The 23,148-nt window shown below is 37.3% G+C and overlaps 1 protein-coding gene across 1 annotated transcript in view; it reads right to left on the minus strand.

Annotated features, from left to right (window-relative positions):
- The window catches only part of vwc2 (von Willebrand factor C domain containing 2), a 94,380-nt gene that overhangs the window by 58,821 nt on the left and 12,411 nt on the right, over positions 1–23,148 (minus strand). Inside the window, exon 2 of the mRNA XM_039737237.1 lies at positions 4,970–5,720. Within this exon, the coding sequence (XP_039593171.1) occupies positions 4,970–5,641 (672 nt within the window). The 5' untranslated portion in view covers positions 5,642–5,720. The remainder of the gene's footprint in view (positions 1–4,969; positions 5,721–23,148) is intronic.

Below are 23,148 nucleotides of genomic sequence, written 5' to 3' on the forward strand. Positions count from 1 at the left end.
ACGCAAATCTACCCTATGGGGGGGGTGAACCTTATGGAAAAATTGAGCATATGACCATGAAAAAAGGAGACAAAATTAACTGCAAGACACACTGAAAGCCCTTATAGTGCTTTGCTAGCTAAGAGAAAGACCAGAGGCAATTACTTTTGAAGGAATTGAATCTGTTTGACATAATTAAAGAGATATTTATATACAAAACATGGAATAGTTAAGATGTGAGACTTCTTAGTGGTTGGAGCGTGGTAGGCACCACTGGGGGGCAGGCTTTTATCCTCCAGTACAAATTGTTAAGTATGTTTTATATATGTATTTTTGTTTTTAATGGTTGTGTTTTACATAATATATACAATATGTATATAATTCAAATGAAATTAATAAACTGATTACTTGACTACTGTAACTATTCAGTCCCCAGACTCATCAAATTCAACTTTTCTAATGGTGAACTCAGTGGTTTAATATCCTTCCACTCTAGCATATGTGTGCTTTTTACCTACTAGCTTCACTCATCAGCTTGGTGCAGTTTTATTTTATCTTTGGTGAAAATGTTATTTTTCAGTCAGTGTTCCTCTCTTGGCTGGGGTTCATATTCTTGTTTTATACACCTTTTGTTCACCTTTGTATCATTGTTTCATGTTAATGTAACTTTCATATATTAACATGCTTTGTGTACAATGCCTAGGTGATGTTCCCCATGTTTTGTGCTCTGCACTATAAATCTGGAAAGTCTCCCATAGTTCCTGTCAGGTCATTGTGAATGTGCTCTAGAGTGGGTGAGCTCTTCTGGCTCTCTGTCCTTTGTACCTTTTGATTCTTTTATTTAACCTTCTGCTCTGCTTTTCCAACCATTCTCTGGATTTAGTTTTGGGACTGTGATTGCTTTGAATTTCCTTATTGTTTAGACAACTCTTCTTTGCCATTGTGCTCCAAGGAGATTTTTTTTTTTTTTTTGTAGATCAATTTTGGGCAATAAATATTTTATTTCTAAAGATTCTGTATTTGTCCTCTTACTAGCCAGGTTTCAAAGGTTTTGACCTTATAGTGGGCATTGTTGGAAGTACTTTTTGCGACTTGCGTTCTTTGAAACTCCAAGTTCACAACACTTGTTAGCTGCAGGCAGTTGTAGGCTAAACGTCTGAAGTGTCATTCTTAAATTTGTATGTTTATTTTTATTTTTAAACTTTATTTTGTTTCATGGTTTTTTCACTGAAATAAATCACATATTTAATGTTGTCTTGGGTTTTCTGTGTGTATATGTTTGATAGATACAACTTCTTCTTGGCTTTGTTCAGCAACAGTGCAAACATTCAGTGTTGAGTAGGATAAAGTTGTCTTTTCTCAAGTCTGTTGCCAATACACTCTCAAGTATGTTGGCCATGCAGCACACTCATGAAACCCAGTTTCCACTAACTAAATTAGGAACACCCCATAGAGGCCGCAGAAGGTATTCCTGTGGTGGTGACACTAACTATACCAATCAAAGTGCCTGTCGGGTGATAAGTATCTCCTTCTAATCTAGCAGTCCCTGTGGAAGGTGCTACTATCACTCCACTCACATTTATAATCAACAGCCTCATTGAATAAGCTGCAATACAGTGATACTCCATATACTGAATGTTATATCCCCAGATTATAAAGGCAAATAGCTTATTGGAAGTCAAATGAAAATGAGAAAAATTACATGTGAAGAAATTACACAGTTTATTACTGCAAATTCAAACAATGCTATGTTTAAGTAAAATTTAATTGATTTCCCAGCTGTTAAAGTATTACCTTCAATCACCATTCACATTCATTCATTCATCCATCCATTATCCAACCCGCTATATCCTAACTACAGAGTCACAGGGGTCTGCTGGAGCCAATCCCAGCCAACACAGGGTGCAAGGCAGGAAACAAACCCCAGGCAGGGCACCAGCCCACTGCATCATTCATTCATTCACATATCAAAATTCTTAATTTTTCTTTTTTTAAATTTTAAAACTCCTTGGGGTAAAAAATAAAACTCAGTACTTGGTGTAGGCTCTTTGAGCCAGCTTCAGTAGTTTTCAGATGAAATAGACTGAACTGTATAGGTAACAGATCAGTTTCATAATTATTGTCTGGCAAGGGTTCAAACCACTGTGATTTAATTGTAATATTTATATCTATATACAGAAAATTTCTTAAACACAAAGTGTGAAGCCAACACAAGATCCAAAACACTGGTTAGCACTATAAAAAGTGAATCTGTCACAGCCACAATGCAGTCTGGGTGTGTCATAGCAAGCAATTCTTTTAAGCAACCTCACTTAAAGAATGGCAAGCTGTGGAAACAGTCAATCATTATTCCAGTTCCCAAAGTTTCCATGCTAAGTTGTTTGAATGACTATAGGCCTGTGGCACTCATTTCCAACAATTGGGAGAAGAACATTTGGTTAAAAATATTTTAATGACAAAGTAAAGTCCTTTAAACATAACCACCATTTTGCTTACTATGCAAACAGGTGTGTGGAAGATACTCTGCTGGGTATCTTACTTCAAATCTACACTTTTCTTGATAAGCCGGTTCCTATGTCAGAGCACTATTTCTTGATTTTCCTCACATATGGATTTAGAAACTGAACAGTACAAATGTTAACCCTTCAATTACATTATGGATGTAGGTCTTTCTTTTAAACCATTCACACATAGTCAAAGTACAGGACATTTTTTTCAAAGGTCATCCTCTCAAATACAGGGGCTCCTCAAGGCTGTGTTCTGTCTCCTTTACTATTTAAACTGTATACAAGTGACCTGAGACAGGACAATGACCACTCTTCCATTATCTCATATTCTGATATGGCACATATCTGAGGAGGATGAAAGCCATTACTTCAACCAAGTGGACTGTTTAGTAAATTGGTGCAACAATAGCTCTCTTACTCTGCCTGTCAGCAAAACAAAAGAAATCTGCATGTTCAACGTTTTGGGCAAGGAGGTATAAATAGTGACTGAATAGTAATACTTAGAAACTATCCTAGATAATAATCTTAATTGGAATATTAATACAAAAATACATACTCCAGATTCAATCGGTGATTATTATGTTGTGCTTTTATTGCAGTGTGATCCAGTCTGTTATCACTTTCAGCTTCATTTTTTGGTTTAGTGATGTGAAAAATCAAATTTTTAAAAAGCTTCAGCAGGATTCCACACATGCTCCTGAAGTTATTGGGGTTGATGCAGATGTCAGGGGGCAAACTGAAAATCACCTCAACTGATGACAGATACCCATTATACGTAGAACTTCGTAATAGTAACCTAGTGAGGATAGTCGCTGTAAAGATCCACACAAACCAATTCTTTCTTCCTAGTACCATATGGATTTTTAATATGGAATATCAAAGGTAATAAAAATTTTAGGAATGTAGAGTTGTTTTTATATGTATTGTATTTTAGGTAAAAATATCACATCAAACTGCTAGAAGTAGTTAGCAAAAAAATTGTTGTCAAATTATGTAAATATTTCAGATTTTCTGATTAAGTTTTATCCTGACTTGCCTCTATTTGGTTTTTATGTGATTTTTGTCTGGTACTGGATGCAAATGAGAAGACAAACTTCATGTTTCCTTATCTAATCATGACTAAATGTTGTTTGAAATATTATTTATATTAAATACATCCTCTTTCTTTTTCTTGGGCTTTTGTAAAGTTTTCATTTTCTCTTAGGGACCTATCCATTATTCCATCTATCCATCCATCCATCCATCCATCCATCCATCCATCCATCCATCCATCCATCCATCCATCCAGGAGTGGCAGAGTCAGAGTCCTCATTCAACCTGACAGAATTTGAGCATTTTTGCAAAGAACACTGGGAAAAAATTGCATCCATCCATTCATCCATCTGTTATATAGTGTCTGTCTGTCTGTCCAATCATTTTGGAGTGGCAGAGTCAGAGTCCTCATTCAACCTGACAGAATTTGAGCATTTTTGCAAAGAACACTGGGAAAAAATTGCAGTGTCCAGATGTACAAAGCTGATAGAGGGAGACCTGTGTACACAGACTGGTGATTTTCTTGCTCTGCACACTTGCACCCCAGGTCTTGACAACATGAAGGAATGATACATTTGCAATGAAAATGTCATTCCTATGTTAAAGCATAAAAAAGCCACTAAACTGTGAAAAGAGGAGCAGAGATGGAAAAGCCAAATGGAAAAACTGGATCCAACTAGTAACTTTCAAGAATCAGTTAACTTAATCATGTTTTGACATCAAATATGTAGTGTTTTGTCTTTCCTAAAATAAAGATCAAACAATGTATTTTTTTTTTTTATAAAATGGTTGATATGACATCACTTTTGTGCATGCACTTGAGGAAAAATCAACAGAGTTAAAGACAACAAAAATGATGGAAAACACTTAAATCATTCCACAAAATTAAAGCTAAAATGTAGTTAAATGCTGACAATGTAAGATGGAATGCTAATGTAAAATAAGGATTCCCATTCTAAAATTACCTAGAAATTTAAAATGAAAACTTATGGGAAATGTTTTATATTTAAAACCATGCTGATCACCCCATTTCTGGGACTGCGCGACTGATAAAAACAACAGCATCCTCTCACAATTTTAAATGTTTATTACTTATACTGTATATTGGTCCAAACGAAGAATATCTTTATTGCCTTGTGGAATGTTTATTCCTTCTTAATAGATGAAGCACAGTCTCTACAACAAGAGATGACAATCCAAAATGCTTCCCCTATCAAGTTGTAAGCATCCACAAAAATTACAGAAAAACATATTTGTCACTTGTACTTATGGAAGTGAGGCACATGAGTTCACACAGATTGACACAAAAGAACATAGTCGTACTGAATACTGATTATTTGTTGGTGTGATTAATGCACAGAGATGTATAGGATTACATATATGTCATTCTAATGAGCTACAGCCCAAGTGTAAGATTCCCTAAGAATCAGAGAGGGAGTTGTATGGCTTACCCTAAACTCCTCTAATGTTTTGTAGGTCTTGCCCCGGAAATCACAATAGTTTTTTCTCTCCTTGCACTGTGGACAGCACTGACTTGTATCCACTTGAATGCAGCGAGGATGAACCTTAGGACACTCTGGCTTGGCACAAAGGGGTCCTTCCTCTGTACAAAGACAAGGGCAGGTTGAGGGCCCTGGAGTGAACTTCTCTCCAATTGCAAATACAAACCCACTCTCATCTACACAGCCTTTCCCACGATAATCTGGGTAAGCATATTCTTCCAAAGCATCAGGAGCAACACTGGTCTCTGGTGTTGGTCCTCCATCACTCTCATCTGGTGCCACTTCCTCTGTGGGTTCCTGGATTTCAGGAATTTTCTCATTCTCCTGGAGGCTCAGATTTGATTTTTGCTTGCTCCAATTACCTCTGTTAGTTTTGCTTTTCCCATCCTTTGTCACTTCTTCTCTACCCATTCTTGAAATTTCTTTGAGTTGTTCTTGGGTAGCTTGACTAAGTCCAGTCCTAGATGCTTGGTCTGCTTTGTTTTGAGTCAAGGCACGTTCTAGCCTCTCTTGGCTCTTCTGGAAAGGGACTTTAGAATTGCAGAGAACTCCCATAAGGCAGCAGGCAAGAAACAAAGATCTAGAGAAGACTCCAGTCGTGACGGCAAGAGAGCGTTGCATGACTCGCTGCCACCCACACAAGTGAGGACCTCCAGGCTCACACTTCAAGCATCACATCACTAAAATAGGAGCCAAGCACCTGGAAATTAGACACAAACACACAATCATTAAAAAGAATTAGCATATTACTGTGACATCCACCATCTCTAACAGACCTGTTCTCAGCTTACATATAATAAATAGTATCACAACATTTCATTTTTTTTCATAACTTAGAATATTTATGAATAGGTTTAAAATACTTTAACTGAATCAAACTACATTTGAGTATCATTGAGACTAATGAAACTGTCACAAATGTCTTTCTGACTTCAAATGAAACAGCCATCTGGTCTTGGTTTATTAAGACATGCTGCCAGAAAAGACTGTCCCTCCTATTGCCTTCTGTCTTGGGCCATGAAGCACACCTTCACTTCCATCCTCTCTTACTTTCTTTACTTTTACCTCTACTCCCTTGTGTATGTCTTTATTTATCCCTCTTTGAAACTCTGTGTAATCAGCTTCTTCTTCTTCTAATAGTCCTCACCTTTTTGAATGTGCCTTGTTTTTATAAGGGCATCCAACACACCACTATAGGATATATATACCTGATGTGCGACATTTCTCCAAATCCTAATTATGGTTTGAAAATCCCTCAAGATAACACAACATACATTACAGTGAAATAATACCTTAATGTATAATTCATTCTGTACAATAAAATGTGAGTGTTAAGAAAGTAGTATTGTATGAGCCTTAGAGAAGCACTGCTGCATATCCCTGTGTCATGCTTCTTACTAGTTCATGTTAACTTTAATATACAAAACAGACAAATACAAAATTGCATTTTCTGTTGTCTATTTGCTGCTGTGTTCACACATTCTTTCTAATGTGTTCCACTGATTCACACCCTTCTGTGTGGAAGGGTACATCATCTGTCATTTAATGAATTTTCCTATAAAGTGTTATTTTTTAATCTCCCATCATGCTGTCATTTGAGTTGTACCTGCTGGAAAATGCTTCATTTATCTATGTATAGTACATAGCTACATTTCCTTCTTCCTCCTCAGAAGTTAAGTGCTGGAGGCATTGGGAAACTCCTAGGAGAAGATGCAAAGGACTCCAGATGCCTTCTTCCTTCAAGGGATAATGAAAAGCAACTCACAGAAATCACACCCAGTAAGGTCACTGGAGTTTGACCAGCCCAAGGAGGTTGTTACTCCATACACAGTATAAGGAATCAAGCATGAAGGACAAACAATTCCCTTCTGTCCTAAGGTAAAAAAAAATCATCTTATTCTGAAACTGCAGAGTACTTATAATAAGTTTTAATTTTGCTCAGATAAAACAGGATGAACTATAAAGGAACTCATTTAAAAAGGAATTTACAGGGCCCTTAAGGCAGTTTAACTACAGGGGTTATTTATATCGAAAGCATTCTTTCTTCACAGTAATACCGTACATGACTTTAATTCTTCTGTTTTAGTTAGTTTAAAACTTACTGTTTTCCTTTTCTTTTTTACCATTATGGATATGAACAGAGCCATCCATCACAAGAAGAGTTAGCCAATCTAATGTACGTAATGTCACATCCCAGAGCCCCCACTTGGAATTTCAACATAACCAATGGCCCATCTGAAGGAGAAAATGAGTGACCATTTGGTCAGAACATTGGTGGACATACATTTATGCATCACACCGATTGCTAAATTAAAAAGCCACCCAGGACAACATACACCTTTGACACTGCTGATTTTTAGTAACATTTTCTAAGACTTTGCTATCAATTTTATTTTTTATTATACTTTTATATTAGTACTATTATGTTTGAATAAATACCATGTTACTTTCACACTTCTATACTTTTCTTTTTATCCTGAGTGATTAAAGTAATATAGTAAATATTGGGGCACCTGGTGCAGGAGAGTTTGCCATTTGCTCATCACACCAGGGTTATCAAGGCAGAGAGGTCACACCTCAATAGGAAGAACAAGTGCAGCAGAAGTAAAGCACTGTTGGTTGGTAAGTGGCATGTAACTAAAAGGGTGTTGAGTGTGTTCCTGTGTGTCTCAGGAACATTTATATATCAGTGCCGGTAACAGTGAATCCCTTCTTTATGTAGAGCACTGAACAGGTGTCAGGCATCATTCTTATGTACTTGTGTGGATGGGATACTATGTAGTATATCACATACTAACTGGCAGTTAGGCATTATTTACACATAATTATGTATAGGATCTGTGTGAGTGTTAATCTTAAGGTGTGGGAGTAGACCAACCTAGTAAAGAACTTATTAAGACTTTCAAATCCCTTGCTAATGCTGTAACTTATCCCTAGAGGACCACAAACTCTACCCCAATCTGCACATGGTCCACTTCTTCAGGAGCTGTAATGACATATATCAGAAGCAATTCCTCATAGAAGTACTGAAATTTATCCCCACGGCAATCCCAAATATCAACATTGGCATTATTACATTAATACTTTAAATGCAAATACGGGTTCATGCTTTTATACATTCACTTTTAAGGGTTACTTTGACACTGTGTTACAGTAACACTGGCAATATTACTGTGCAGCAGATCCCTAATGAGAAAATTGCCTGCTTGGACTACAATGACCAGGGAACCTGGAGCAGTTTTCAAAACATATTGTCGTCTGCTAAGATGGGGAATGTAATAACATAAACTTTAGCCCCTAAGTATTCAATAATAGCCTTAACTTTAGCCCCTAAGTATTCATCCATTTCTTTAACATGCCCTTTTTGGCATCCTAGATGCCACAACTGCATTCCTTTTATAATATACTAGCTGTGTAAGCCCGTACTGTAAAAAGCCCAGGGTCCTAGAAACTATTGAAATCGTCAGAAAAAAACTGAAATGTAGATATGACAAGGAAATCGAAAGGAATTACTCAGAGCATCTCTCTCCTAGGAGCATTCGTTTTGTCGACGTGCTCACATCGTTCGTGCATTACCGGCGGGAGGAAAAGTGAAAGGGATATCGTTTTGCTGATGTTAGCAGCTAAGCGACTTTGTCTTTCTTCTAAGGTTTCGTTTTGCTTACTTGCTGGCCCTGCTTGTGTTATTGGTGGCTAAGTGAGTTTCCTCAGAGGAGGAGCCCTTACCCCGATTCCACCTCTGACTTCCGGGCCAGACAAACAAACACCCTTACATGCATAAACGTTTATTTATATATATATATATATATATATATATATATATATATATATATATATATATATATATATATATATATATATATATATATATATATGTGATGGACAGCCGGGTCCCATGCTGCATATGTTCCGGGGGAGCCACCATGGACAGCTCAATACCTCCCCTGGTACATTAGGTGGCAGCCTCCCTGGCCAATGTTCATTTCCCACTCTCCCGCGTGGCTCCATGGGACATGGAGTCCTCCACAGTCTGGTTGGGAGATGGGGTGGCTGCTAGGGGGTGCTGCCGAGACTCAAGAACCCGGCTGGACAAGTCATCAGCCCCACCCAGAGGTGCAATTGGGACCAGGTAGTCAAGCACCTGGAACACTTCCGGGTGGGGTATAAAACGGGCCAGCCTCCACCACTGAAAGGCCAGAATCGGGAGGAAGAGGACGAGATTACCTGAGAGGAGTGGTGGTGCAAGGCGAAGAGTTGTTGTGTTGGACTAAAGTGCTTTTGGGACTGTGTTAGGCCTGTGGGACACGGGGAAGACGTGTGCCCACGATTGAAGACTAAAATAAAAAGCATGTGTGTTTTGTACACGTGCCTCTGCGTAGTCTGTGCCGGGTTGGGTGCTATATAGCGTCTTTCACAATATATATATATAAAAATATCATTACAAGACAAATTAATTAATGGTTATCAGGTTTGGATTTTATATCTTAAAGTAATTAAGCACATTTACCAAAGTTCACTATATAATGTAACAGCATTTCCAGGTAGCCTAGGAAGCTGAGACGGGATGCAAGCAGACTACATTAGGCTATCAGCAGGAAACTCTGTTTATTTGCTTTATGAGGAACGCATCTGTCTTCAGCTTCTGTGCTTATAAAGAAAGGTGCTGAAAATGGCAAAGAAAACACGCAACACTTGACATTAATGATCTATAGGTTTTTGCTGACTGTGTTTACTTACAGTTTAGTATGGTTCATTTGCCTGCCTGTTTCCTCTTAGAGGTCTTAGGTCACCCAGGGGGTGTCGGTCGTTTCTTCCACAATAGCCTGGTAGATGCTGATCCAGATGAAAATATTTTGACCAGTGACCTGGATCACCACATCTTTAAATAGGTCTCCTTACCAAGAGCAGGTTCACCATAAACCCAAAAGAAAGAACAGGTGCGCTGTTTTGTCAAGAAAATGACTGTCGCCAGTGGGAAACACATCTTTGTCTGTTGTCTAGTTAGAGACTTTTGCATCTGGGACCCCACATTAGAAATCCTTACATTGCAAATACAGCCATGCTCCAACTATTGCTAGCATTCAGTCTGTATTTCTGAATGAAGGCTTTTCAATTGAATATTTCATAATCAATCTTTTGTGGTAGATCTACAGAAGACTGTTTATTCAATATACTATAACTAGCCGTTCCCCATAGCTTCGCTCGCGTATTAGTGAAACAGGACAGTAAGGAGGGCCCTGCTCAGCTCCCTACTCCTAATATCACACTTCTCCCTCCCCTTGGCCCGCATCCTCTGTCTCGGATTAGTGCGAATATATCACTTCTGAAAGCGAACTATAATTCTTAGCGCAATGAGAGAAGTCACAAAATCAACTGGAATGTTCAAGGAAATTCTAGAGAAAAAAAAAGATCTAAATCTGTTAAGTAGTTCTCTCATTCACTAGCTAAGCAGATGTAAGGCATGTCCTGAGGATGGTGCGTGAGTGAGGAGGGCCCCACCCCCTCCCCCAAGCCCACTGCATCTCTCTTGGATTCGCACAAATAAATCAGTACCGCAAGTGAACTATGATACTTATGATGACAGAGATCGTAAAATCAACCGGAAAGTTCAAGCAAATTATAGAAAAAGACATCATCTAAATCCGTTAAGTAGTTCTCTTGTGAAAAGCAGACAAGCAGACAAATGTTGGATTTCATATATATAGAGCAGTGTTTAGTTTCAAAAATGGCAAAAGAAATGAAGACACTCTGGCTTGGTAGAAAATGGCAGGAAAAAGTGTGGCTAACAGAAGCTCTTCAGGTCCGTCAAAAACTCTAATATACAATGTTGCTGAGTGTAAACATTTTTTCTTAGACTGAATAAGCATAGTACCGTACATCTATTGCATGCCAACTTGGGATGCTAAACAACAGTGATTTAATGAAGAGTCATTTTATTTATTCTTAAGATGACTGTGTGTGCAAGCAGTTTTCATTCATTACCTTATATTTACAAAAGAACTCCTTGTGGGACAATTGGAGGTGTAATCAGTTGTGTTTTAGCTCATTTTTACAACACCTTTGGCAATATTATATAAATAAAAATCACAGTGGCATATTTAACAGCTTCACATATGTAAAGTTTCACAGCTAATGCAGATTTACCTTGATGATCCATATATAGCCAGTGAATGTCTCAATTCTTCTAAATAAGTTTCTTATAGGCCGGAGCCTTTAAGTATTGATCCAGGAAAATTTGTTACATTTAAATGCAAGAATGAAGATACTGGAACACTGCAAAAATAAATTAAGTGGTCTGTTTACTTTTCATTAGTGCCACAAGAGCATCATTTGAAAGCACAGCACTGAAAGGAGAGAAGTCATTGTGAAAAATGACCTGGAGGACACTTTCAGAGACTTAGTAACAAGAAGAATGATTGTGGTTTTTGAGCAGCAGAAGCAGCATTGAAGCTAGAAGAAATACAATATTAAGTCCCAACAGCTTAGTTTCATATAAAATGGAGAGGATCGTTATTTGTAGACTTACTTCTTTTAGACATTGCAGTAGTTAGGTAAACAAACCCATTTTTTCACAGTATTGTGATGCAGATATTCAAAATCGCCTCATGCCTTATACTCTGAAAATTCCTAACATTGCAATGTTTAGATGAATAACAGCAGAGACAGAAAAGCTAACTCAGAGGTAAATCACTAATACTATGCTGCTTTCTTCCACTGTGGCAATATAATCTGTTTTCAAAGGTACTGTATATCTGATGCTGCCTGCAAAGTCTATATAAAGGATGAGATAAATTTACACAAGGAAAAATTACCCAATATGCTCTTAATTTATTGTTCAACCATAAAAATCACAATTTTTTTTTTACCTCATTATTCTTTCTTTGACTACCTCTTAAAAGGAATAACAACCCAATCTTTCAACTGTAATATATCACATAACTTCCTCTGGCTTCATTTGGAAACCAATGAAAGGTCCAGTACCACCTTGATTGATGCAGATCACAATCATATTACAAATCTGTGTAATGATAAGAACATTTTTAACTCTCTTTTTTCATCTATTATCCAAGATACCCTCCTATCTCCATACCTGGAACAATGCCATGACGAATTATAATATCAAATTATATACACAAGAGAAGAATAAAATAAGTTAAACACAAATAGAAAGGTAACATGAAAAAGCACCATGTCCTGCCTGCCTGGACCTACCTATCACCAGAAAGAACAACTATCTGTCATATGGGGTGGATTTTCCTCTTGCCACACAGTACTCTCCCACTCACCTTGTGTTTTCTTTCTCTGGTCTCTTTACAAAATGTGCCATTGTTCAAAATCATATGCTTATATTATGCTCATTAGACTTTGGTTGTGAAGCAACCTTAAACTTTGAGGCTGTCATCTGGAGAGTCCCATTACCTGGGCACCATTTCTGTGTTTAGGACCTAGCACACCCAGTTCTTCCCATTATGAAAATTCCAGTTTTCTCTTTATCTTGCTCTCTCTCACTGTAGAAGTTTTCATATTTCACATTTCACTGCCCATTATCACCCTGGCTGCTTTCAAACTTCTGCAAATCTGTTAACAGCCAGGCATGTATTCATATATGTATATCATAAATATTGGGCTTCTTGGGAAAGGTGCTAGTCCATCATAGAATAAAGTCACGTTCACAAACAGGTACATTCCTACCAAACCAACATAGTATTTCAGATCTACCTAAAACTGCTCATCTTTACTGCTGATTTTGGTATTAAAATTCTTGGGGCCTATGCCTACAGTATACTGCCATAGTTGGAGATGGCAGATTTTTTTAAGGATCAAAAAATGAAACATAGTCAATATAAAAAGCAAAAGATCAAAACCAGAAAATCAGAATTCACTATCATTAAGACAGTATGGTGTAGTGGTTAACACTTTGGACTTTAAACCTCGAGGTTGTGAGTTCAAATTTAGCTACTGGTACCATGTGGCCACGATCATGTCATTTGACCTGTCTGTGCTCCAACTGGGAAAACAAAATAAATGTAACTAATTGTATCATACATGTTGAAAGTCACCTTGGATAAAGGTGTCAGCCAAATAAATAAATGTAAATCAAACAGAAATACTACATTGAAAGATAAAGCTTTTGAACCAGGAAATGCTAACCAAAAATAACAGTTTATCTGTAATCTTGGACGCCAGAAAGTGAATTGTCAACCACTAAACTGTTGCACTAGTAAGTTCATGTTAAGGTTCTTACAATACAAAATTTTGAAACTTTTATACACTACAAGTACTGAAGTTTAGCACCTGTTTCAACACTCAATACAGTGTATAATGAAACACAATAAAACATTTAAATCAATTGCAATTCTTTATTCATTAAACGCTTTACATTGATGGAAACAGATAATTGAAATTTTAGTCATTAAATGCAATTTCTTCAAGTAGTGCAATCTTTTACAAAAGGTAGGAGTAAAGTCCTTTAAATGAGTTTATTCATCCATCCATTATCCAACCTGCTATATCCTAACTACAGGGTCACGGGGGTATGCTGGAGCCAATCCCAGCCAACACAGGGCGCAAGGCAGGAAACAAAGCCCAGGCAGGGCGCCAGCCCACTGCAGGTAAATGAGTTTAAATCTAGTCATTTTTTTACATTAATGAAGTCAAATACTGTTACTGAGGCAGTACAATAAAATGTTATGTCTTTAATTGTTAATTGAATAAGTAGTGCAAACTTTTGTAGACAATATGCATGTGGAGAATTAGTGCCACTGTTTACATAATTGTTACTTACGTTATACAGCCTCGCATTATATAGTTAATGTGATGAAATACAATTTTAAAATCACATGAAATAAACTAAAATAAATTAACACAGTACAGCAGCACACTTTGCTTAAAAATTGAGAAAGCAACGGAATTCCATTGCTAAAGTGTGCTGCCCCTGAATGAACAGCACAGAATAAAACTAGCCTGCAGATAAAAATACAGTAATTGCACACCCATGTCTTAACACTAGAATTCCTGAAGCCTACGAAAAACTCGTAATCCTGGCCCACCTTAAATCCCTTCACACCTCTCCATTAGTGTCTTTTGTTTTGTAAATATGTTGATCAGTACAAACAGCAAGCAGCCTGCTGTCTCATCCCCTGCCATGATGGAGCTCAACTCGGGCAAAAAGTTCTCTCAGCTCAAGCCAAGGTTTGTGTTCTGTGTCTACAAAAATCTGGGTAAGTGTAGGATGAAAGGAAATGCGAGAAATGCAAGAAATGCTGAACACATACCTAAAGCAGAAACTTTTTCCATGTTATACAAATACTGTTGAGAAGTGTACAATGTGCAAAGACTTTAGTCCAAATATCAAGTAAACACGTGCGTTTTTATTCAAGAATATAACCAAAGGGGGAAAAAAACATTTGATTTACATGTGGCTGTCAATGAGTTAAAAACTTTAGCTCAAATGTCAATCAACAGAGAGGCTTCACATATTCTTGAATTGCACATAGGTAAAAACTGCTGCCTTATAACCTGAAGGTCCTGGGTTCGAGACCGGGTACATTGTGTTTTGAGTAGTGAGCTGCTATATTATCCATCCATCCATCCATTATCCTACCCGCTATATTCTAACTACAGGGTCACAGGGGTCTGTTGGAGCCATTCCCAGCCAACAATGGGCACAAGGCAGGAAACAAACCCCAGGCTGGGTGCCAGCCCACTGCAGGCTGCTATATTATTATTATTATTTCTACAATATGATAAAAACATACATTTGATTTGAGTCTGTAACACCTGGTGTAAATTTTGGCCACTTGTAAAAGTTAGCGCTTGTTTTTTAATATTCAGTTTTATTCTCTCAGTGACATTCATGTGGTACGACAAACTTGCCTCTCCCTCTTTGAGTTGGTGGCATTTATCTCCATTCTTTTCACAAGAGCAGTGCTGTGGCTGATGCCTGCTCAGAACTGTTTGTTGTAGCGGCAATCAAAGATACAATGTCCCATTACCGCTATCATACTGGACAAAGGCAGGACCGTAGCAACAGACAGCTTCCTCTTCTAGAGCTATCATCGGTTAACAGACCACTGTAATGCAACACAACTCTTCTTGGCACCATAAGTAAAATGGGACCTGAACCTGCAGCTAAATTCACTTCAGTATGCAAGCAATTTGACAAGCTAGTGTTTAGATCTGTCAGTGCCATGCTGACGGTGTATGAGCCCAAACTTTACACCGGCTGTTACAGACTGAAATCAAAAGCTTCTTCTTTTTGGGAACAGCATTACTTGGTCACTAACCTGGCCACAACCCTGACTGCTGTGTCTGTGTATAGGAGAGTGGTAGATCCTGCTACAACAAATAACCGTGCTGTTCCTTTTTCAAGCTGAATAAAGCTGGTTTTGCTAAAGTGCTGAGACTCAGCTTCGAGTTTTAGGGTGCAAGACAGGGACTCACATGTCACAATATATACACACACAGGTATTAAGGTGGTCCAAAAAAACAAATATCGGATTCAAGTCGTCCACAAGGCTAGTTTTACTCTTTATCATATTTACGGTCTTACAATTAAGTTCATGAACTTGGCAGCACTGTACTAAGACCTGGGTAAAGTTTCATAACCTTAGTATATCAGTGTCTCACAGCTGTGCTCGTCTCAATGTGTGGTAGTGTCTTGCTGAGTGGTGTTCGTTATTGTTGTGTGTTCTTGTGTGCCATTGCGAGAATGTCGGCGCTTGCATTAGAGCAATGAACAAACATTAAATTTCTTGTTAAACTTGGCAAGAGTGGAAGTGAAATCAGGGACATACAGTACATGTTAATTCAAGGTTATGGGGATAATGCCATGAAGAAAATGGCAGTGTACAAATGGATTAAACATTTTTCTGAGGGGAGAGAAAGCGTCACTAATAAAGAGGGGTCAGTGCGGGCAATAACGACGTAAACATTGGAAAAATGCATCAAATTGTGCATCAAAATCGTTGGCTGACTGTGAGAAGCATAGAAGACCAAGTAAACATCAACATAAAAATAGGAAAATCTTAAATGAAAATCTTGCTATGGGAAAGGTGTGTGCAAAAATGGTCACCGATGAACAAAACCAAAGGATAGTTGAAGTTGGCCAGGACCTTTTCAAGAAGATGATGTTTTGGGCCGTGTTATCACTGGTGATGAAACATGGGTGTACCAATACGACCCTGAAACAAAGTGTCAGAGCACAATGGAAGTCATGATATCAGTGGGATTATTCAGTGTGAGTTTGTACCAACTGGACAAGCAGTTAACCAAGTTTACTATTTGGAAGTGCTAAAAAGGCTGTGTGAAAAAGTTAGACAAAAACGACCTGAGCTTTTCGCCCACAACTTATGGCTCTTGCTTCACAACAATGCACCAGCTCACATGGCACTGTCTGTGAGGGAGTTATTAGCCAGTAAACAAATACAGTAACAGTTTTGGAACACCCTCCCTACTCACGGCCCCCAATGACTTTTTTTCTTTACTCAAAGATAAAGGAAGTATTGAAAGAAACACATTTTAATGACATTCAGGACAGCAAGCGTAATACGATGACAGCTCTTAGACCATTCCAGAAAAAGAGTTCCAAAATTGGTTTGAAGGGTGGACTAGGTGCTGGCATCGGTAGAGTCCCAAGGGGAGTAACTTCGAAAGTGACCATAGTGATATTCCGCAACGAGATATGCAGCACTTTTTTCTAGGATGAGTTTGCAAACTTAATTTTCATACCTTGTATAACAGACACACAACATTATAATTAAAATAAACAACATTTAGAGCTCCCTCCATTTGGCACTTTTTATGCCATCTGAACTGAACAGCTCACAACATTAGCACTTTCTTTGATGGAAATACTTGTCTTTGTTTGCACAAAAATTCCCAGTATCGAACAACTCTTGAAGATCACCTTGGAGCATGACTTCTTTCCTTCTGTCACTTTCATGGTCTCATGTTCTGTTCTTCCTGAATGCCAGATAGTACTCGTATAACTTTAAAGGATTTCCTATGCATGAATCAACACAATGCATTAGTATTTTTGTTCACTTCCAAACTCCAACGACAGCATTGCAGGTCATCTTGTAACTCTCAGGCAGGGTTTTTCCCTTAATTATGACAATAAACTTGAATTTGAATTGAGCTTTCCTAGACTTACAGCTTGAAATGATATTGTGGTCAATGATTACTTATAGTCAGTGTCATCATGGAAAAGACAAGTTTTATTTCTCTATGCACCATTTTGAAATACTTTGGATTTTTGTTTGTTTCATGAAACAGTAGCTTTTTATACAAATTCAAGTAGTAAGTGTATTGAACTAAATACAAATTCTTCAACTGAATTTGTCCAACTTGGAAGCTTCAGTCCATAGCAAAGTGCTATGCATAACTAAATATCACAGAAGTTGGCAACAACTGATACCCTGCATATCATAAAACAGTGAAGAAAAAAAAGTAAAAAGCAATCATGTAAAAGTTAGAAAGAACAATACGTTCTTCTGTATCTACTGTATTGTTAAACATGCAAATTACTGTTGCTTATGTTTGATGTGATCTGTATTAAAGTTAGATCTCCTCACAGTTGAAAACATCTAAAATATGGCCATTAGCCTAATTTTGGTTATTAGTTCTAGTAAAAAAGTTGTGTAATGTCCATCTCCTCATGAGACACCAGAGGAAGAACCATCCTAATAAATGGTAACTCTGGTTAGAAGCTCACACTAAGACTGTGATTTAGCTGAAGAAAAGTACAAGATGAAAGTTAATTCACGCAAGCAGAGACAAATCAACTGCATGAACAATTCAATGTAGGCCACTACTCTGAATTGCTTTTCATGAAAAGTAACATTGTTTGACTGCTTTTTGTCTGAGCCAGTGTTAGATAACATTTTACTTTTTCATTACTTATTTTTTAAATCAATTTAAACAAACACAACTTTTTACAGATTGAGATTTGGTTTTCTGTATGCATAAAGTACAATGCAATTTGTCTCTTTTGGTTAAAAAAGAGAAACTATTATCTTTATTACACTCGTGTTAAAGACATAATTAAACACAAAAATGTTAGGTATACTGACACAAAAACAGAATATTAATACCTGTTTGAGTTTCTGGTGCTTTATAAATGTAAATTGTCTGTACAACAAATATAACACAATATTCCCAAACCAGTTTATTCCAATCTAGGGTTACAGGGACCAGATTCTACTTGGCAACAGTGAACACAAACAAGGAAACAACCCTGGACAACATGGCAGCCTACTACAGGACCCACTCACTCACACTTCTTCACCCAAATTTAAGTTGCCGGCTAACCAGATCTGTGCATCTTTGAGATAGTGAGAAGTAAACTGGAGTACCGGTAGGAAAATCCATTCTGAAAGAGGTAAAATATGCAAAGCCAAAAAGAACATTAGATATGATTCAGGATGCTATTTCCACCCATGCACCACTCTGCTATCCTTCAAACATAAGCAAATGATTTAATAATGAAAGCTAATGTTTAAAATATGCCAGGCCATTATCAGTCAGGAAGCATCAAGAATGACTGATCCAGAAGTCTGAACAGCTGGGCACCATTATCATAGCACTTCTTTAACCAGATAATGCAGATTTACCAGTTCAGTGTAGTAACGAGTAAAAATGACTAATAAGCAGTCAAGAAATGTGACCTGATCCAATGATTCTACCTTACCATATTCTCTGCATATTTATTATTCCATCTCTCATAAGAAGTCTATAGTCTTGAGTATTTAGTTCCAAAGGTTAATGTAAGATCCTTGTAGGTTTCATCTTCCTGGTATAATCTGAGGGGACTCCTTATTTTAAATGAAATAGAAGATCTATATATCTATTAGAAGTACCAAGTTAATCCAGTTCTGAACTTTACCATTAAAAACTCTTTCTGTCTTACTCTGAGGTAGTACAGTAGCAGAACACCTTCTAGAAGTGGCAGGTGTGACAAACATTTGAGCTTCTTTTGTGCTCTGTTCCTTACTTTATCGATTAATGTTTAGTGGTTATTGGTCTTAACATGATTTCAGTGATCCTAAACTGCTACTACATCATGATATCAAGGTGAACTTATGTGAAATGCTAGGCCCAATTACGTTGGTTTAGTGGCTACTTTTCCCCGTTATAAACATAGACCAGCACAATGGTAATTTTGTCAGCCATTTTTGAAAAGCTAGCCTCCATTTGTTGGCTAAATTTCTTTTTTTAAATTTTATTTTCAGCACTGTTATGGTTGTTACAGCAGAGTTTCTAAAACTATGGGTCAGTCAGAGATGAGTATGACATGTGTATGAAGAGTCACCACATGATTGTGCAGTAAAGTTAGCCTGCTTTCTTCAAGTGAAAGTTCTGTATTGAGTGACATACCACCATCTGTTTAGCATTCCAGTTATTGCGGTAGTATGTGATCTGAGACACAGCCCATAAATAACACCAACAGCGCATCACAGACAGCTTTTATTTCTTTGCTATGAAAATATAATAAATATTCCCCACGACACCACCACCCCTCTCACATCCTGTGAAACAATCAAACTGAGATGACTGGCAAGCAAAGATATATAAGAAAGGGGAATGGGGGCGACACAGAGAGAAGCTTGTGAGTCGGAGGGAATCTGGTATTAGTTTAACATCTCAAAATGGAAACAGAAGGTGTGGCTCAAGAATGAGAGAATTTATGGGATGTTGTGGAGGGATAAGTGAATAGGGTGGGGGAATGTTGTAGGTCAAATTTAGTTTCAGTGGCCGAGGACAACTGATCAGTGCCACATTGTGTGTTCACCATTATGACATACATTGAATCTTAATTTGTGACAGAGGTGCAAAGAGGTTTATATATCAAGTTTAATGTCCTTCAAGGAGTAAAAATTCCTTTTCATAACAGTATTTTACACTGATTTGATAAATTCTAGTTTACTGGTAGTCTGAAGGATGTGTTTGTTGGATGACTAAAAACTGTAAAAACACCATAAATATCAAAAGAGTGAGACAGGCTGTAGAGAGGAGCATTTCATATTCATCACAATGTTTGTCAGTAGCATTAAACATTTCAGGCTAGTGTGTGTACTGAATTCTTCAACTAAATTTATCCTATCACCTGAATAATATATCAATACAGCATAATTTTTAGGTATAATTTAGCTATGTGGCTTAATTTTTTTACTCGTTTTTTTCATTTTTAGATGAAAACCTGGATATGCTGAACAATTTGAAAACTCATTTACAAAAAATATATTGTTAATGGTTCAGCTTATTTGATGTTTAAGGTTATTTAAGACAAGGTAAATAAATTGAAGCAATTTCCTTTTTTTGTTTTGATCACTAGTTCATTATCTAGTGCCATTAGTCAAGTGACTAAGTTAAGTGACCATGCAAACTTTCCTTTCAAAAATCATTAAATCATCTCACCACACCCATTATCTAGAAGACTTTATATCTTTCAGTTTTACCAAATCTTACACTAATCTTACCCTGGTATTGATGTTTCTCAGGAATCTATACCTTTACTACAATTTATTTTATAGCAATAGCTAAGATCAACTGTATTATTTCCCTTCATAATTTTAAACACTTCAGTCATGCCTCATCCTAATCTTTGTTTTCTTAAACTGAAAAGGTTAAACTCCTTTAATCTCTCCCCACAGCTTATACCACTCTGTCCCAGAGTCAGCCTAGTTGCTCTCCTCTGGTCTTCCTCTAGTTCTGCTATGTCACTTTAATAGTATGGAGACAATGGAGACCGAAACTCAACAGTACTCCAGAAGAGGCTTCACTAGTGCATTATATAATTTAAGGATAACCTCTTCTGACTTGTATACTTTACATCATGCTTTATAACCTAACTTCCTATTAGCTTTCTTGATCGTTTCTTTACACTGTCTTGATGACCACTACGTCTCCCAGATCCTTCACATAAGGTGTACTCGGACCTCTTATTGTGTATTTAAATATAATATTTTTACATCCTACATGTAAAACCTTACATTTAATTGCTTTTAATTTCATCTGCCACAGGTCTGTTCAATTCCCTCTGTAACAACTCTGATTCTGGATTATCTTCCACCTAATTTGGTATCATCTGAAAACTTAACCATTCTTACTAATCACATTCTTATCCAGATCATTTATGTATATTAAAAGAGTTGCAGCCCCATGACGGTTTTAACATCCCCAAATTCTAAAAATGTTCTACTCACTGTGTTTGAGCCGAGTTTGTACCCACCTAGAGACCAAACCCTGAATTCTCACTTCTTTTAGTTTGATCACTAACCTTTCATGTGGTACATTATCAAAAGCCTTCTGAAAATCAAGATAAAAAAATACCATAAATGATAATCATTGTTTTAGTAACAATAAATTTGCTTTCCACTTTTCTCCTTTAGTAATATTCATGTGAGAAATATGGGTGAATGGAAGCAAAACCATTTATTGTTCTTGGTCATAAAGTAATTATTATTTGTCAAGGTCATTATGTCATTATAGCCGTATAAAATTCAGATTTGGGTCCTCAGATTAAAAAGCTTAAGAACCCCTGCATTTGATGTTAGCTTTAATATTGTAGGGTCAAGCAATCTCTTCAGGCTAGCATTATGGTCTTTTAACATTAAATGTTGTTTGCTTTGTTTTAGTCTCCATGTTACAGTTCAGAAAACTTAAAACTTAAAAATTAATATGTGTTGTTTACTTTTGTCTACTGTGTTGTACTGTTTTGTATTGTTTTATTTGATTCTTTTTTTAATGTATTTTTGTGAATTCATCATATCATCATTTGGTTAAATGAGTGGAGTCATTTTGTGCATTATTTTTCTATGTCCATTCCCATACTGTTTACAGATGATGCAGAAGTCACATGTCATGCAGTGTCACCAAGCCGCTGTTTTAAAATGTGATGACATTCATAAGGGAGTGTTGGAACTTGGAATAAACTTAAGGAAAGACCTCCCTGTCTTTGTTTCCCCGTCTCTATCTCTCTATCTAGTGGAAAAAAAATGAGCAATTTTTGCTTTAAAAGTTTCAGTACGGTGGCATGGTGGCGCAGTGATAGTGCTGCTGCCTTGCAGTTAGGAGACCTGGGTTAACTCCCCGGGTTGTCCCTGCATAGAGTTTGTATGTTGTCTGCGTGGGTTTCCTCCGGGCACTCCGGTTTCCTCACACAGTCCAAAGACATGCAGGTTAGGTGCATTGGCAATTCTAAATTGTCCCAAGTGTGTGCTTGGTGTGTGGGTGTGTGCGCCCTGCGGTGGGCTGGCGCCCTGCCCAGGTTTGGTTTCCTGCCTTGCTCCCTGTGTTGGCTGAGATTGGTCCAGCAGACCCCTGTGACCCTGTAGTTAGGATATAGCAGGTTGGATAATGGATGGAAGTTTCAGTACTTACAGTATTTAGGAATGGTTGGGTATGACTCTTCTTTAGTTTCTAAGGATAAGATTGATTAAAGTGTGGGTGCTTAGATTCTCCATTGTTTACATTTACCGTATATACTTGCGTTTAAGTTCTCCCGCAGATAAGTCAGGCTTGATTTTACCGTATAATTTCTAGTATTTTATAATGTCGGTTGTATAAGTCGAATGCAGAAAACTCACACTATTTGTCCACGAGATTATGATTTGCTAACACCCACCTGAGAGAGTAACCACAGAGCACACTGGCTTTTTTTTTCTATGTATTGTGCCTATGTGACCACATGTTAATACCCAAACTATTCTGAAGCGACGTTTGCACTGTTTTGTGTTTTTTGTATCTCACACCCTCATACACCTTTATCGTAAGAGCATCCCTTATCTACAGCATTCAATCAGAAGAAAATATGAAGCTGATTTTAAATTAAAAGTAGTTGAAGTGGCGAAAGAAATTGGTAACTGCGCTGCTGCAACAAAATTCGATGTGTCTGAGAAACTGGACACTGGTGCAAGATTGGAGGAACCAAGAAGATGTATAAAAAATAAAAAATGAAGTGTCGTATTTTTGAATGGGTGTATAATCAGGGTCTGATTTGTATGATCAATTTTTCAGGTTTCAAGACCCGACTTATACGGTACTTATTTGGCGGACACCTTTATCCAAGACGACTTCCAACAATTATGATACAATTAGTTACATTTATTTTGGTTTTCCAATGGGAG

The sequence above is a fragment of the Polypterus senegalus genome, chromosome 15 (assembly GCF_016835505.1).
Source record: "Polypterus senegalus isolate Bchr_013 chromosome 15, ASM1683550v1, whole genome shotgun sequence".
In the NCBI taxonomy this organism is placed as follows: domain Eukaryota; kingdom Metazoa; phylum Chordata; class Cladistia; order Polypteriformes; family Polypteridae; genus Polypterus; species Polypterus senegalus.